General features: G+C 37.4%; 1 protein-coding gene across 5 annotated transcripts in view; it reads right to left on the bottom strand.

The window, feature by feature from the left end:
- Positions 1-1149: 1149 nt before the first annotated feature.
- The window catches only part of SCFD1 (sec1 family domain containing 1), a 103989-nt gene continuing 90512 nt past the window's right edge, over positions 1150-14626 (bottom strand). For all 5 annotated transcript variants that reach the window (XM_011941845.1, XM_011941849.1, XM_011941850.1 and 2 more), the window contains 4 exons: positions 13179-13212; positions 12490-12555; positions 2106-2174; positions 1150-1374 (listed from right to left, as the gene is read on the bottom strand). In XM_011941845.1, coding sequence (XP_011797235.1) covers positions 1351-1374; positions 2106-2174; positions 12490-12555; positions 13179-13212 — 193 coding nt within the window. In that variant the 3' untranslated portion in view covers positions 1150-1350. The remainder of the gene's footprint in view (positions 1375-2105; positions 2175-12489; positions 12556-13178; positions 13213-14626) is intronic.

Genomic DNA, 14626 nt, shown 5'->3' with positions numbered 1-14626 from the left:
GATGAACACTGAAATAAAGTACATGTGTGACGCACATTGCTGGCACTAAGAGAGGAAATACCGTATTTGGTGTGAGCTATTCTCTGCCATTTTGTGTTTGTCCTGAACACATTTCCGCAGTGCCTTTTTTTTTTTTTTTAAACAGCCAAGGCTAGTATTTGATAACATTTGCTGTAACATTTTTTTCTAGGCTATAATTACTGGTGTTATCAAACTTCAGTACCCTGATTACTTATTTGTATCTGAATTAAGTTAAAAAAATATAATCTGGACCCTGACTAGAGATTCTTTTGTTCAGCTCATACCCCAGTGAGGTAGAGGCTTACCGTTTTGGGATTGTGTACTTTCTAGGCTCCTTTTTTAGGGATATGACTTTAGCTAGCTGCATAGGATAAACGTTATTTATGTTACTTAACAAAAACTGCTTGATGTATAATCAGTCCTTCCATTCCTCCACACACTTTACATTTGGTCTCAGGAATAAGATTAACAGACCCTTACCTATCTAGAATTATTTTTCTTGACCTGTGAATCTTGCATGTATTGTCAGTATATTGTTTGTAACATCAGAGATTCCTGTTGATATGCGGCTCATTAGAAGGGAATGTTCCCTGGCCTTTAAAATACGAAACGTTTATTTTTATTCCTTTCAAGCAATTGGCTTTTTATCTTATGGACGTGCTGAACAGTATGACTGATCAATACTCTTTGTCAGTACTGCATACCAAAGAAGCTTGTAATCAAGTTTAACACTAACTTTTACATATTATTTAGAACTTTGAGATGAATGTTTTGTATATATGTCCATTCCAAGTCATGTTAGTGTTGCCTTGATCACCACTATATGAAGGAGAGACTTTATGTGATAAAATGTACATAGGTGTGCCAGAAGTAGAGACATTAAAGTGGCTTAAAATCTCCATCTAAAATCTAGAGGCAACATGGATACCCAACAAAATATGAGAAAGTAGTTGTACAATTAATTAAAATGCATACAAATAGGGGATTCATGAACCAAATAAAATTTGTATATGATAACCTTAAAATGTCAACAGCTTCAATCATAACCTATTAGTTATTAGTATTTTAATATTATACTCAGATGGAGCTTGCCTTACTTCCAAAGTACTTTCTCAAACCGAGAAAAAGAACAACGTGGAAATTTTATTTCTGAAATGTTTTATTCTTTTAATCAATACATATTAAGTATAGAATTTCCTTAAAAATTAACAAATAACTGATTTTCACTGTTAGGACACTGTTATGCTGCTCTTCTAACTTTTCTTTTTACATTTATCCACATTCCAAGTAGATTATCCAAGTAGATTATCATAGTAAGGTTTTTGTGTGTTACTTTTGTCCAAGTTGTGACAACTGAAACAAAATAAAACACAAAATCATACATCAAACTTTTAAAAAAGATCACAAAAGAAACATTCAAACATATTTGTAAACCCCTTAATAAACTACACTTCCTATTTTATTCACTACATTCCTAGAATAATAAATCTTAATGTTCACCACTAACTCAAATGTTAAACGTTTGTAGATATTTAAAAACTGAAGGCTGGGCATGGTGGCTCATGCCTTAATCCTAGCTACTTGGGAGGCTGAGGCGGGAGGATTACTTGAGGCCAGGAGTTTGAGACCAGCCTGGGCAACATAGCGAGAGACTGTCTCTACCCAGAAAAAGAAAAGGAAATGGAATTGCAATAAACATTGTCATAGCAAAAAAATGTAAACATTATTAGTTAACGTTCAATTGATGGAAAACAAAAACCCTGGGAATTAAAAAAATTAGTGCTAACTTCGTGAAAATGTAAAGAGAAATGACATGAGTGAAACACTACTGACAGGTCTGATATATTTTTGTATTTCTAAAGGATCATTAAAAGCCAAAGAAAAGGCTTTCAGTTCTGGAAGGATGGGCAAACTCCTACTGGAAACGTTATTACTTATCAAGGTTTTCTTAGTCGTCCATGACAACACCTTATCTTGGTATAGCTGGATGGCTTTGGTTGCAGCTGGTTCAGGTGAGTAAGAGGTTTTCTTTCTCTCTTTTGAAAAATACCAATAGCAACAAACAACAAAGGTATATACTTTACCTGTTTTATGAACTGTGTAGCATTAAAAAGCTCACTGCAGCCATATAAAATGTGTTTGCCTTGTTTCCCCTGTAAAAATCAGACTCAGAACTTAGATACAAGTAACAAGAAATATATTCAATATTTCCAAGAAAAGAGATTGATATGCTGTTTTTTTGTTGTTGTTAACAGTCTTTCTTTGGGATAGTGTTGGATTTTAGTGTACACATCTACCTAAAAATTGCATGAAATGAAGACGAATAAAGTGGTGAAATGAGCATGGTATTTTTGTCCCCCAAAATATATATTATGGCATACTATTGGTGCCATTTCCTGTTACACTAAAAATAGAAGGAATTTGACTGTCAAATTTCACAGGAGCAACAGTTACCTATAAAATCTTAGAACAACATTCTTTCAGTGTAGGAGGTCTACTACTTGAATACATTCGAGTTTCTTTATGCTGAAAGTGGACTACGGTGCAGGTAGCATGGATTGTGCTTTTAGTCCCACTTGAGCAACACGGTATTTATAAGTTAATACATCTCATCCCATGTTGTCAAATTCAGGAATAAAAGTAATAGTTACAATGCTGGAACCCAATCACAACAGCCAAAACCTCTCTACTAGGGATTTGCTAATTTCTTGTATGTATTGTGAACCTGAAGGTAAATTCATGAGATTTCTTTTGTAATACAAAAAAAGTTTATTCTAGCACAGAGTAATTTGATGATTCATCAAAGAACAGAGGAATGATGGCTTTGTCACACAACTCTGTGATGTATAAGCTGAGCAAACATTAGTGGCTGAGTACATGTCCTAGCTGGCCATCTCTGAGAATAAATAAAAAGTCACAACTCAGATTTTTTTCAAAATGAGATGGTATATGGGTCATATAATTGGGATTCTTGTGGCTAACAGGCATTAATTAAAGGTAGAGGTCACAGTCTACAAGGAGAAAGCAGGCATAGGGAAACATTAGAGGGGTTCAGAACTTCTAGGCATAGCTCCCAGGAGAACCTGATTCTTGTTCAAGGAGAGGTCTTTTATGCCTCTCTGGTCAGGTAGGCAAAATTGGGCTGCATGACCAGACTCAACTGCAGAAACCAGGTACAAAATGTAAAATCAATCTTTACATTTTCTATTAAACAATGCTGGCAAGCCAGCGCAAGGTTGTCCCCCGGTTTATCGTAGTCTCTAGCCCAGGACTAGAATTCATCACTAGTTAGTACTTCATTCAGGTTTGGCTAAACGAACATCAGCTCCATGGATCTCAGTATTCCTGGAGATAAGCACAAGGGTACAGTAGCCCAGTTGAGATTAATCCTGACTTGTACAGTCCCCACCCTGGGCCAAGCTTTCTTAACCAAATTACTCATCATCATTCTTTTCTAATTGTTTTTAGCCATCCAATGAAGTGTAGGTGTAATTTTAAAGAAACCGCAGTTTACCAAACATTCCAGTGCAGACTTGTTCTTAATCATGTACACGCTTGATGACCCCTTTACTCCCTCTCTGTTAACAATTGAACTTTATGGGCTGGGTGCAGTGGCTCATGCCTGTAATCCCAGCACTTTGGGAGGCCAATGCAAGTGGTTCACAAGGTCAGAAGTTCGAGACCAGTCTGGCCAGCATGGTGAAACCCCATCTCTACTAAAAATACAAAAATTAGCCAGGCGTGGTGGTGCGTGCCTGTAATCCCAGCTACCCAGGAAGCTGAGGCAGGAGAATTGCTGGGAAGCGGAGGTTGCAGTGAGCTGAGATTACGCCACTATACTCCAGCCAGGGTGACAGAATGAGACTCTGTCTCGAGGAAAAAAAAAAAAGAAAAAAAAAAAATCGAACTTTATAAAATGTACCAATATAGTGATTCAATGTAAAATTAACTCAATGTAGTTCTTTCTCTAACCAATCACCTTCTATCAAGAGAATACCTTGCGGTTTTAAGTCAAGTTCCCAATTCGCCAATATCAGTATTATCAAATGTTTTGATAAAATCAAATTATTTTTTTACCAATTATACCAAAGTTATGCCAAATAGCATTTACATTATGGGTTAGATTAACAACATTACTAAATAAATCAGAATTACAGCAGTATTTTCTGGCACTTGCCCCTTATGTCGTGGACTATTATAAACCAAGGGTCATGTTAATTAATTCTGTATTGCACGTCTCATGTAGGCATAGTTGCATGTTCAGTTTCATACTCCGAGACTGTACTGACAGAGGTTTCCAATGATGTGAGGAAGGCTGTCATAGACCTACTAGCTCAGTTCCTTCTTAATAGGGCTGAATGGTAGGGAAAAGATTAGGATTATTCACGACAAAAACTAAGGGATTTAAAAATCCTCTCAGGACAATTAAACTGGGGGGCTTAGTAGCTACTAAAAATTTAATGGATCTAAAGGGCATCTATGAATAATATAAAAAAAATATGATATAATGGTCAAAGACTAGATGCTTTGCCCCTGTGATCAGAAAGAAGACAAGGATGTCTGCTCTTGCTTCTTCTATTCAACAATGAATTGAAGGTTCTAGCCAGGGCAGTTGCAGAAGACAGAAAAGAAGCAATACTATATCTATTTATAGATAACATGATCTTGTATATAGAAATTTCTAAAAATCCATTAAAAACAATTAGAATACACTCAGCAAGGCTGTGAAACATAAGATCAACATATAAAAATCAGCTGGATTTTTAAGCACTTCGAATGAAGAATCCAAAAATGAACTTAAGAAAGTATCTTTCATAACAGCATAAAAATATACTCTGAAGACTACAAAATAGTGAAAGAAATTACAGATATAAATGGAAAAACATCCCATATTCATGGACCGGAAGCCTTAATTAAGATAAAAATACTCCCCAAACTCATCTACAGATTTAAGTATGCTCCCTATAAGAACTCAGTCTTTGTAGACATTCACAAATTCTAAAATTCATAGAAAATTGCAAAAGACCCAGAAAAGCTGAAACAATAAAGTAGGAGGACTCACATGTGTCCTGATTTCAAAAAGTACTAAAAAAGCCATGATGATCAACACAGTATAATACTGGCGCAAGAACAGACCTATAGATCTGAAGAATGGAACTGAGAGTTCAGAAATAAACCCATACACATCAAGTGATTTTCAGCAAGGTTGCCAAAACCATTACATGGGGGAAAGAATAGACTTTTTCTTTTTTTTGAGACGGAGTCTTGCTCTGTCTCCCAGGCTGGAGTGCAGTGGTGCGATCTTGCCTCACTGCAAGCTCCGCCTCCCGGGTTCACGCCATTCTCCTGTCTCAGCCTCCCAAGTAGCTGGGATTACACGCGCCCGCCGCGCGCCCGGCTAATTTTTTGTATTTTCAATAGAGATGGGGTTTCACTGGGTTAGCCAGGATGGTCTTGATCTTCTGACCTTGTGATCCACCCGCCTCGGCCTCCCAAAGTGCTGGGATTACAGGCGTGAGCCATCGCGCCCGGCCAGAATAGGCTTTTCAACAGAAGGCGGTGAAACAACTGGATAGCCATATGCAAAAAGATGAAGCTGGATCTTCATACCATATTAAAAAATTATATAATTCTTAGAAGAAAACTCAGGGTCAAATCTTTATGACCTTAGATTTGGCAAAGGATTCTTAGATATGCCATAAAGAGCCCGGGCAACAAAAGAAAAAAAGAGATACACTGGACTTTGCTGAAATAAACTTTTGCGCTTTAAAAGACGCCGTCACAAAAGGAGAAAAGACAACCCAGAGAATGGGGGAAAAAATCTGGAAATCATATATCTGATACGGGAATTGTATCAAGATTACATAGAGAATTCTTACAACTCAATAATAAAAAGGCAAAATAACCCAATTAAAAATGGACAGAGGGGTCGGGCGTGGTGGTTCAAGCCTGTAATCCCAACACTTTGGGAGGCCAAGGTGGGTGGTGGTGTCACGTGCCTATAATCCCAGTTACTTGGGAGGCTGAGGCAGGAGAATCGCTTGAACCCCGGAGGCAGAGGTTGCAGTGAACCGAGATTGCACCACTGCACTCCAGCCTGGATGACAGAACGAGACTCTGTCTCAAAAAAAAAAAAGGATCTAAACAGACATTTCTCCAAAGATATACAAATGGCCAATATACACATGAAAACATTTTTGACTTCGTAAGTCATCAGGAAAATATAGAGAACAAAGCAAGTGTTAGTAATGAAGTGGAGAAGTGAGAACCCTCATACACTGCTGGGGGGAATGTAAAATGGTGCAGCTGCTTTGGAAGATAGTCTGTAGTTCTTCAAATGATTACAGAGTTACTAAGTGACCCAACAATTCCACTCTTAGGGATATACTTAAAAGAAGTGAAAACATACATTCACACAGAATTATGGTGGCCATAATCTATGGTTCCATGTGGACAGCAACAGGTCTTGTCTAGAAAAGACACTCATTTGGATGTGTATACCTGGTAGCTGCAGGAATCACCTTTAACATTATTAGAGGCCACAGCAGAAACCATTTCAATTTAGACCTCCTACTTACGTATGATCTGATAAAGAAACTCACTTTACTGCAGGTGCAGTTCAGCAATGTGCTAACCACCATTATCTACCACACACTAACATATACCTCACCAAACACAAAGTATTGGAGCAAATGTTTGAAACACTTTTCAAATTGCTAATGAGAGACAGAGTTACTTGCATGATGGAATGTGTGTCAAAACATAAAGGGCATGGAATTAAAGGGGGAATCAACACTAAATAGATTATAGAGATACTTCAAGAAAAATAAGGGAGGGTAGAATAACAACACAGGAACTGATAACAATTTCCTCCATATTTCTCAACATTTTCCTTTTTCTCTGACTGATCACGTAGAACATGGATATGGATTACATTTACAAGCTCAGAAAGAAGGATCAGTTGCAAACATGACGTGAAGATAATACCTCTAAATATAACTGTCTGAGGAATGATGGAATGGACTGTTTTTATTTTCACTGATCTAAGCTTGGAATTGTTTTTTTGCATCTTTCCTCACATGTGGGCAAGACAGTCCTATAAACTCGTAGTTATTCACCCCAACTTCATGTGACTGGGAATGGACGAAGGGGAAAAGCACTGGCCACTCTCACATTGCTGTCCGCTCCTCTTGCCGAATCTGATGGTTGCTAACTCAGGGGTCGAGGTCTGGGTAAAAAACTAACGACAGGAGAAAGGAGGAAAAGTCTTTACTCTCAGAAAGGGAGCCAATAAGTAAATAATGCAAAAGAGAAAGTTAACATTATTTTGGTATCTTGTAAAAGCCTGGGCGCAAGAAACTGCTCTCAGCTATATTTATAGATGCCCGTAAGACCTGATGAAATTGTCTCCTTTACTTGAAGCTGTCTAAGATAGGTTGCAGGAGATTTAATAATTTAATCTGCAGAATTTTATCTGAATCTTGATGATGCTAATAACATCTTGAAGATAAACAGAATAATTCTAATGCTTGCCTTTTGGCTCCTGTTGGTTTTATCTATTGTACAGAACCGCTTTGGGGAGGCAAAATTAGGACACTGTTGTCTCTGAAAGGCACACAAACGATTTTGTTGAACAACGAAGTCATAGACCACCATGTAACTATTAAACACAGTTATGATTTGTTAAGAAAGGTGTCCAGAAACACAGACATAAAATAACTGCTGCATTTCCAACTAGTCATAGTGTCGTGTGCTCTAATGCCTATGGACCTTGTTTCTGTGGGTGGAAGGCACTGAGGTTAAAAAATTCTTGGTACTGAAACCAAGTAAGGGGTAACTAGGTGGGCTTCCCCACTTACCACTGATAGCCCTGCTGTTTTGCTGAGAATAATTACTACTCATATGACACTGTCTCGGGGAACTGAAAACTTTTGTCTCCCCCCCCCGCCATCTCTCAAAAGGTTCCTGAAAGATTTTGGATCCAAAAGATATATTCAAATGATATTCAAGCAATAAAAAATCAATGGCAACAACGTATTTGGTGGTTAAACCAATTTAGGCAGAAACACGGGCACAGTTCTATGAGTCCCATGGTAAGCCCAATTTGCCTTTAATGAAAAGAGACATACTGAGGAAGATGACTTAATGACCTATTGGTTGTTTACAAGAAATGTTATTTCAGGAGGAAGGGAAATGGTGGCAAGCAGCCTGGAAAAATGATAAAACAAACTCAACAGTTACATAAAGATGGGAAGACACATGCACCCAGACTCAAGAAGGATTAAGTATGCTCCTCAATTAAAAGCTGAAGTAGGGCAAAGAAAATGGCCTGGTATCTTGGCAGAGTTAGCAAAAAGAATGAATTTATGGGAAACTTACAGTGCCTCAGTCAATTATAACATTTTGGTATATAAGCAAGAGTTCATTTTGTTGAGAAAGATGAGAAAACATTTAGTAAGCAATCTAAATCATAATGTAATTGCTACTTGGTGCAAATGGTATCATTGGTGAGGTTCTAAGCAATCTAAATCATAACGCAATTGCTATGTGGTGCAATACTGGTATCACTGGTGAGGTTCGTAAGAACAAATCCTATGACCAAATGAATGAGCAAATGTATAAGGAAACTGAATTAAAACCCCTACAAGATGGTCTTCTGGTAAAAGGCCAGATTATCAGAGAAAGAACTAGATTACTAATTGTTATAAAATTTCACAAAATTGAACTTTCTGTGGTAGAAAGAGGTAAAAACCGTCAAGCTTGTACATGATTAAGAACAAGTTTTCACTGGACTATGGTAAACTGCAATTTTTTAAAAAGTTATAAATCTACTTCAGTCACTACAAATGATTAGTATTTTGGTGTTTATCTTCTTGTTTTTCTGTTATATAATGTAAAAGATGCCAAAAGAAGAATGATGACAAGTGATTAAAAAAGCTTAACTAAGGGTAAGAGTGTGTGGAATGCATAAGTGTCTGTTGCAACCATGTGTTTATCCCTGGGAACACCTGGAACCAGTCATGTTGCTAACTATTGGCCAAACCTGAATGAAATGTTCTAAGTAGTGATGAATATAGTCCTGTGCTAGGGTCAAGACTAGGGGGCAACTTGTACTAGCTTGTCAGCACTGTTTATAGAGATGGTTTGCATCTGGTTTCTGTCATGTTCCTTTGGTTTCTGCTTTTGAGCCTGGTCATGCAACTTAATTTCTGCTATGAAACTAGAGGAGTATTAACCATTCCCACTTGAAAACTGGCACAAGATAAGGATGCCCTCTCTGACCACTGCTATTCAACATAGTATTGGAAGTTCTGGCCAGGGCAATCAGGCAAGAGAAAGAAAAGGATATCCAAATAGGAAGACAAGAAGTCAAACTGTCTCTGTATGCAGATGACATGATCCTATATTTAGAAAAGCCCACACAGTCTCAGCTCAAAAACTTCTTAAGCTGATAAACAACTTCAGTAAGGTCTCAGGAAACAAAATCAATGTGCAAAAATCACTAGCATTCCTATACAACAGTAACAGTCAAGCCGAGAGCCAAATCAGGAAGAAGCGCCCATTCACAATTGCCACAAAAAAAATAAAATACCCAAGAATACAGCTAACTAGGGAGGTGAAAGATCTCTACAAGGAGAACTACAAACCACTGCTCAAATAAATCAGAGATGACACAAACAAATGGAAAAACATTCCATGCTCATGGATAGGAAGAAAAAATACCATTAAAATGGCCATATTGCCCAAAACAATTGACAGATTAAATGCTATTCCTATTAAATTGCCACTGACATTCTTCACAGAACTAGAGAAAACTATTTTAAAATTCACATGGAACCAAAAAAGAGCCAAAATAGCCAGGGCAATCATAAGGAAAAAGAACAAAGCTGGAGGCATCATGCTATCCGACTTCAAACTATACTAAAGGGCTATACAGTAGCCAAAACAGCATGGTACTGGTACAAAAACAGACCTATGGACCAATCAAACAGAACAGAGAACCGAGAAATAAGACTGCATACCTACAACCATCTGATCTTCCACAAACCTGACAAAAACAAGCAATGGAGAAAGGACTCCCTAGTCAATAAATGGTGCTAGGATAACTGGCTAGCCATATGCAGAAAACGCAAACTGGACCTCTTCCTTACACCCATATACAAAAACCAACTCAAGATGGATTAAAGACTTAAATGTTAAACCCAAAACTATCAAAACCCTGGAAGACAACCTAGGCAGTATCATACTGGACACAGGAACGGGCAAAGATTTCATGACAAAGACACCAAAAACAACTGCAACAAAAGCAAAAATTGACAAATGGGATCCAATTAAACTAAAAAGCTTCAACATAGCAAAAGAAATTATCAACAGAAAACCTATAGGATGGTAGAAAGTTTGTGCAAACTATGCATCCAGGAAAGGTCTAATATCCAGCATCTATAAGGAGCTTTACAAGAAAAAACTATCCCAGCCCAGACGCGGTGGCTCACACCTGTAATCCCAGCACTGTAGGAGGCTGAGGTGGGCGGGTCACTTGAGGTCAGGAGTTCGAGACCAATCTGGCCAACATGGTGTAACTCCGTGTCTATTAAAAATACAAAAATTAGCTGGGTGTGGAAGGGCGTGCCTGTAATCCCAGCTACTTGAGAGGCTGAGGCAGGAGAATCACTTGAATCTAGGAGGCAGAGGTCGCTGTGAGCCGAGATGGCACCACTGCACTCCAACCTGGGCGATGGAGTGAGACTCTGTCTCAAAAATAAATAAATAAATAAATAAAAATAAAAAAAATAAACACCCATAAAAAAGTGGGCAAAGGACATGCACACTTTCAAAACAAGACATACATGTGGCCAAAAACATATGAAAAAAAGCTTGTCACCACTGATCATTAGAGAAATGCAAATCAAAACCACAATGAGATACCGTCTTACACCAGTCAGCATGCTTTTGTTTTTTTTTTTCTTTAAGATGCTGGTGAGGTTTTGGAGGAAAAGGAACACTTATACACATCCCTGTTTGGAATGTTGATGCAACTGTAAATTTAGCCATTGTGGAAGGCAGTGTGGCGATTCCTCAAAGACCTAAAGACAGAAATACCATTCGACCCTGCAATCCCATTACTGGGATTTGGGGTATATACCCCAAATGATATAATCATTCTATTCTAAAGATGCATGCACAGGTATGTTCACTTGCAGCACTATTCATGATAGCAAAGACATGGAATCAACCTAAATGTCCAATGATGTTAGACTAGATAAAGAAAATGTGGTACATATACACCATGGAATACCACACAGGCATAAAAAATAATAAGATCATGTTCTTTGCAGGGGCATGGATGGGGCTGCAGGCCATTATCATCAGCAAACTAACTCAGGAACAGAAAACCAAATACCGCACGATATCTAAGTGAGAGCTAAATGATGAGAACACATGGACACTTCAGAGGGGAACAACACATACTGAGGTCTGGTGGAGGGTGGTAAGAGGGAGAGGATCGGGAAAAATAAAAATGGGTACTAGGCTTAATACCTGAGTGATGAAATAATCTGTACAACAAACCCCATGACACAAGTTTACGTATATAACAAAACTGCACTTGTACCCCTGAACTTAAAAGTTAAAAAAATAAAAATAACCTTTATACAAGACTAGGGCTCTTCTGAAACTAATGTATCTCACATATATCTTGGTGGTTCACGATGCAAAGACGAAGCGCGTCCTATGAAACTAAGATAGAATCCCAAGTATAGTTATTTGTTTTGGAGCTCTGTGGCATTTGCCTGTGTGTTTTTGTCTTCATTGTACCATAACCCTCTACCATTATTAAGGCATAAGGACATAGAGAATGATCATTATTTAATGTTAAGTGAATAAATGAAGATTACAAAATGACATTCTAAAAATAGCTAATTCTGTTGCCCCTGAATTTTAAATAGTGTTTTTCCTTTTCAAAGTATGTCCCTTCCTTCCTTCCTTTTTGCTTAGTTGTCTGCCACTCCCTGCACTCCCCTTCATTTGCTACCTCTATAGCTCCTGTTTGCTGAAAAAACAAAACAAAAAACCCCAAGTTTGTTCGAAGTATGTTGCTGACTTAAGTTAATAGGAGTAAAGTGCATATTATTCAGATAAATGAGTTTTGTAAATCATTTCATGAGAGTTTTGTTTTTTTTTTTGAAGAGCTTGCTTGAGGTCTCTAAGCATTTGATGTTATATTAAGACAGGTAGCTGCAAAGTGCATTTATCAATAAGATACATTGTTTTCTAGATTAAGTGCAATTTTAGGCCAGAAATGAGTGTGATAGGAATAGGAAAACAATAAACATTTAAAAACCATATATGCATGATTTTTGAAACTACCTTTTAGAAGTTATAGAAGGATCAGGATAGCCATCAGAGAATGCTAGTGTTCTACCTATGAAACCATCTAACAACAGAATAAAAAGTCTAAATAAAATGTACCTTTATGTAGTCAACAAGATTTTGATATTCAATGTAGTTGCCTCCTCCCACCACAAAAACAATGGCCTAAAATGCAAACAGATAAAAAAAAAGCAACATGGTTTTTAGTCTGAAACCTATTCTAAAATTAAGGTTAAAAAATGCTAGCCAAAAGCCATATTCTAAGCACCTGATGCTATTTTAATTATTAGGAAATATTTCTAAAAAGTCAATTTATAAATTTCTAATGTCTCTTTAGTAGTATGAAGAGATTTTTCAGAAACAATTTAGAGGAAAATAACTATAATTTCCAGTATATGTTATTTACTGTATTTTTTATGGAGAAGCTTCTTTGTATTTCAAATGAAAACAGTCATGATATCTTCACAAATGTTTGGAATCCAATTTCAGAAAAAGGTTCCACACATGTAAAAAACTCTCACTGCAATCTGAAAGACTTCATTTCCTGTGAATTATTTGTCAGTTATTTTTAAGCTTAAAATATTATAAATATAAGCAGCTTTATAAATTAGAAAATTACAATTGCTAGGCCAAATTTTTTGACAAGAATCTTGGGTATACGCAGCTGGATTTATCAAAATTACCATACACTAATCATCATAAAGCCACATTTGGGACGGACAGTCTTCAAGATTGGTCACCTTTCATCTTTCCTTTCTAGGAACAGAGAATTTTTATATGAAACTTACCTCTTGGAATGGATTCTTATTTCTGGGAACTGAGCTGTAATAAAGAAAAACCGTACTGAAAATTTCACCCATGGCTTTTATTATGAATAAAATAGGTATGGGAAATACACACACATGCACTATTAGATAAGTATTTACCATTCTACCTCCTTCACTGCCTTAGAGGCGTGGGTCCTTTAATTTTGCAGAGCCAGGTAGTGAACTAGGTTTCATAGGAAGAAGCTAGAAGAGGGAGGTATCTCAGAGTCTAAAAGGAAATGGGTCAACCTATTACTTTAAAATAAAATTCTAGGCTGGGCGTGGTGGCTCAAGCCTGTAATCCCAGCACTTTGGGAGGCCGAGACGGGCAGATCACCAAGTCAGGAGATCGAGACCATCCTGGCTAACCCTGGCTACCCTGTCTCTACTAAAAAATACAAAAAAAACTAGCCAGGCGAGGTGGCGGGCGCCTGTAGTCCCAGCTCCTTGGGAGGCTGAGGCAGGAGAATGGCGTAAACCCGGGAGGTGGAACTTGCAGTGAGCTGAGATCCGGCCACTGCACTCCAGCCTGGGTGACAGAGCAAGACTCCATCTCAAAAAAAAAAAAAGAAAAATTCTAGATGAGCAGCAGCTCCCATGAGGAGAAGTATAAGTCTGGGTATGTGGTGAATGGATAAGGCATATATTTTATGTGGTAAATTTTTACCACACTCAATATTATATATAGTTTGTGGATATCTACATTTGTGGAAAAACTGTATAAATACATGTATGGGAAGAATAACAACTCAGGAAGCAAACGGGGAAGGGAAGGAGGGATCTGAATTTTGCTGTAGCTTATTTATTAAAGATCTCTTAGACACCAAAGTATTATAAAAATATACATAATAAAGACATTTTTCAAAGCTTGTGCGAGTCTAGACTTACATTTAAGTGCTAAAACAGGCTGTACAATATGACTTAAAAGGACAACTTAGATTTTTCCCAAAAGTAATTTTTGAAAATCTCAACTGAGAAAAGAGGGCTATTATAACTTTCCTTAATTGTTCAGAGGCTGATGACACAGTTCTATAATCTTTTCCTTATTTCTATGGCCTGTCTGAATATTCCACAGAAGAAGCTACAAGTCCACCTGACTGAAATGCCTCTTCAGTGTTTCAGTTCCTTAAAGAGTAGACATGGATGAGGACAGATAAGACTTATAGAATAGTATTACTAGTTATTAATCACCAAGATTTAACTGTGATGGGATAGCTCAGGAGAAGGCTCTGTTAAAAATGAAACTCTAAGCTTATCTGTCTTATCAATGCTAATATTCTTCTTTATTACCATGCATAAATTACATTAAGGATTAAACATTTCTCAGTCAATTTTCAAGAAGCCACGTATCCCTTGATATCCATGAAGGACTGGTTCCAGGAACCCCCATAGACACCAAAGTCCACAGATGCTCAAGTACCTTATGTAAA

This window comes from Colobus angolensis, unplaced genomic scaffold (genome assembly GCF_000951035.1).
Source record: "Colobus angolensis palliatus isolate OR3802 unplaced genomic scaffold, Cang.pa_1.0 Scaffold202, whole genome shotgun sequence".
In the NCBI taxonomy this organism is placed as follows: Eukaryota; Metazoa; Chordata; class Mammalia; order Primates; family Cercopithecidae; genus Colobus; species Colobus angolensis.
Note: the sequence above shows the minus strand (reverse complement) of the source record. Positions and strands in the feature narration are given on the sequence as shown.